The sequence below is a fragment of the Geospiza fortis genome, unplaced genomic scaffold (assembly GCF_000277835.1).
Source record: "Geospiza fortis unplaced genomic scaffold, GeoFor_1.0 scaffold61, whole genome shotgun sequence".
In the NCBI taxonomy this organism is placed as follows: Eukaryota; Metazoa; Chordata; class Aves; order Passeriformes; family Thraupidae; genus Geospiza; species Geospiza fortis.
In genome coordinates this window covers 1,368,800-1,371,553 of record NW_005054430.1, presented here as the reverse complement: position 1 = coordinate 1,371,553, position 2,754 = coordinate 1,368,800, and the positions used below count along the sequence as shown (strand labels likewise).

The 2,754-nt window shown below is 45.0% G+C and overlaps 1 protein-coding gene across 1 annotated transcript in view; it reads left to right on the top strand.

Annotated features, from left to right (window-relative positions):
• Nucleotides 1-2,754, top strand: part of ZC3HC1 (zinc finger C3HC-type containing 1) — a 24,515-nt gene that overhangs the window by 9,565 nt on the left and 12,196 nt on the right. The window contains exon 2 of the mRNA XM_031061894.1: nt 1,721-1,892. Coding sequence (XP_030917754.1) covers nt 1,721-1,892 — 172 coding nt within the window. The remainder of the gene's footprint in view (nt 1-1,720; nt 1,893-2,754) is intronic.

The following is a 2,754-nucleotide window of genomic DNA, read 5'->3' as shown; positions in this document are numbered from 1 at the left end:
CCCCCCTGAGCTGTGCCTGAGTTGGGGTGCTGGGAGGAGGCCAAAGGCACCTTTGGGATTTTATTTTATTGTTTTATTGGGAATGAATGAGGAGCTGGGAATGGGGAGCTCTGGAGAAAATCCTTGTCAGGACAAGCCTGGGGGGGGTGGTTAGGAAGTGCTCTGGGCTTTGTTTTTAGTCCTGTTCCTAAAATCCAGCCTGTTCCCAAAATCCTGCCTTTTGCTCAAATCCAGTTTGTCCCTGAAACCCAGCCTTTTCCTAAACCCAGCCTTTTCCTAAAATCCAACCTTGTTCAAAATCCAGCCTTTTCCTAAATCCAGTCTGTCCCTAAGATCCAGCCTTTTCCTAAATCCAATCTCTTCCTAAAACCCATCCTTTCCCAAAATCCAACCTGTTCCTAAGCCCAACCTTTCCCAAAATCGAACCTTTTCCTAAACCCAGCCATTTCCTAAAATCCAACCTTGTTCAAAATCCAACCTTTCCCTAAATTCAACCTTTCCCCAAACCCAGTCTGTTCCTAAACCCAGCCTTTCCCAAGTCCAGCCTGTTCCTAAAACCCAACCTTTTGGGTTGGGTTTCCCAAAATCCAACCTTTTCCTACATTCAACCTTTCCCAAAATCCAGCCTGGTTCTTTTCCTAAACCCAACCTGTTCCTAAACCCAGCCTTTTCCTAAATCCAGCCTTCTCCTAAATCCAGCCTTTCCCCAAATCCAGCCTTTTCCTAAATCCAATCTCTTCCTAAAACCCATCCTTTCCCAAAATCCAACCTGTTCCTAAGCCCAACCTTTCCCAAAATCGAACCTTTTCCTAAACCCAGCCATTTCCTAAAATCCAACCTTGTTCAAAATCCAACCTTTCCCTAAATTCAACCTTTCCCCAAACCCAGTCTGTTCCTAAACCCAGCCTTTCCCAAGTCCAGCCTGTTCCTAAAACCCAACCTTTTGGGTTGGGTTTCCCAAAATCCAACCTTTTCCTACATTCAACCTTTCCCAAAATCCAGCCTGGTTCTTTTCCTAAACCCAACCTGTTCCTAAACCCAGCCTTTTCCTAAATCCAGCCTTTTCCTAAATCCAGCCTTCTCCTAAATCCAGCCTTTCCCCAAATCCAGCCTTTTCCTAAATCCAATCTCTTCCTAAAACCCATCCTTTCCCAAAATCCAACCTGTTCCTAAGCTCAGCCTTTCCCAAAATTGAACCTTTTCCTAAATCCAGCCTGTTCCTAAACCCAACCTTTTCCTAAACCCAACCTGTTCCTAAATTCAACCTTTTCCTAAATCCAGCCTTTTCCTCAAATCCAACCTTGTTCAAAATCCAACCTTTTCCTAAACCCAACCTTTCCCAAAATCCAGCCTGTTCCTAAACCCAACCTTTCCCCAAACCCAACCTTTCCCCAAACCCAGCCTTTTCCTAAATCCAGCCTTTTCCTCAAATCCAACCTTGTTCAAAATCCCACCTTTCCCTAAATCCAACCTTTTCCTAAACCCAGCCTTTCCCAAGTCCAGCCTGTTCCTAAACACAACCTTTCCCAAACCCAGCCTGTTCCTAAACCCAACCTTTCCCAAAATCCTGCCTGTTCCTTTTCCTAAACCCAACCTGTTCCTAAACCCAACCTTTCCCAAATCCAACCTTTTCCTAAACCCAACCTGTTCCTAAACCCAACCTTTCCCAAACCCAGCCTTTCCCCAAACCCAGCCTGTTTCCATTTCCACCCTTTCCCAGCTCCAGCCTGTTGCCATTTCCACCCTTTCCCAGAGTTTCCCTTGCTGCTTTTCCTTTCAGGAAGGACACCCTGGACTGCTCGGAGCGAGCCCATGGAGCCTCCCAGCTGGAGGCTCTCTCCCTGGAATCTGCCAGCAGGGAGGCCTATTTCAGCAGGGTGGAAACATTCACCATATCCTTTGGGATGCTGCAGTTCCAGCTGCAATTGTGGGGGAAGAGCCAGAGGGATCATTGATCCAATTCCCACCCTTCAGGGATCTCCCAAAATTCCTCCCAGAATTCCTCCCAAAATTCCTCCCAAAATTCCTCCCTGTTCCTGAGAGTTGTCCCAACACTCCTGGAGCTTTGGAGCTGTGGCCATTGCCTGGGGAATGCTCAGTGCCCCAGCAATCCTAAATCCAAATCCTCTCTTTTCCTCAATCCAGCCTCTTCCTCAAATCCTGCCTTTTCCTAAATCCAATCTCTCCCTAAAATCCCATCTCTCTCTAAAATCCAACTTTTTCCTAAATTCAACCTTTTCCTAAAATCCAGCCTTTTCCCAAAATCCAGCCTCTTCCTATAATCCAAACTTTTCCTAAATCCAGCCTTTTCCTATTATCCAAGCTTTTCCTAAATGCAACCTCTTTCTAAAATCCAGCCTTTCCCTAAAATCCTGCCTTTTCCTAAAATCCTGCCTTTTCCTATAATCCAAGCTTTTCCTAAATCCAGCCTCTTCCTAAAATCATGCCTTTTCCTAAATCCAACTTTTTCCTAAAATCCTGCCCTTTTCCTCAGATCCAGCCTTTTCCTCAAATTCAGCTTTTTCCTAAAATCCTGCCTTTTCCTACAATCCAAGCTTTTCCTAAATCCAACCTTTTCCTTAAATCCTGTCTTTTCCTAAATCCAACCTTTTCCTAAAATCCTGCCTTTCTCTAAAATCCAGCCTTTTCCTGAAATCCCAATTTTTCCTATAATCCAAGCTTCTTTTAAATCCTTTTGTAGAGTCCTGCCTCTTCCTCCAATCCAGCCTTTTCCTATAATCCAACCTTTTCCTA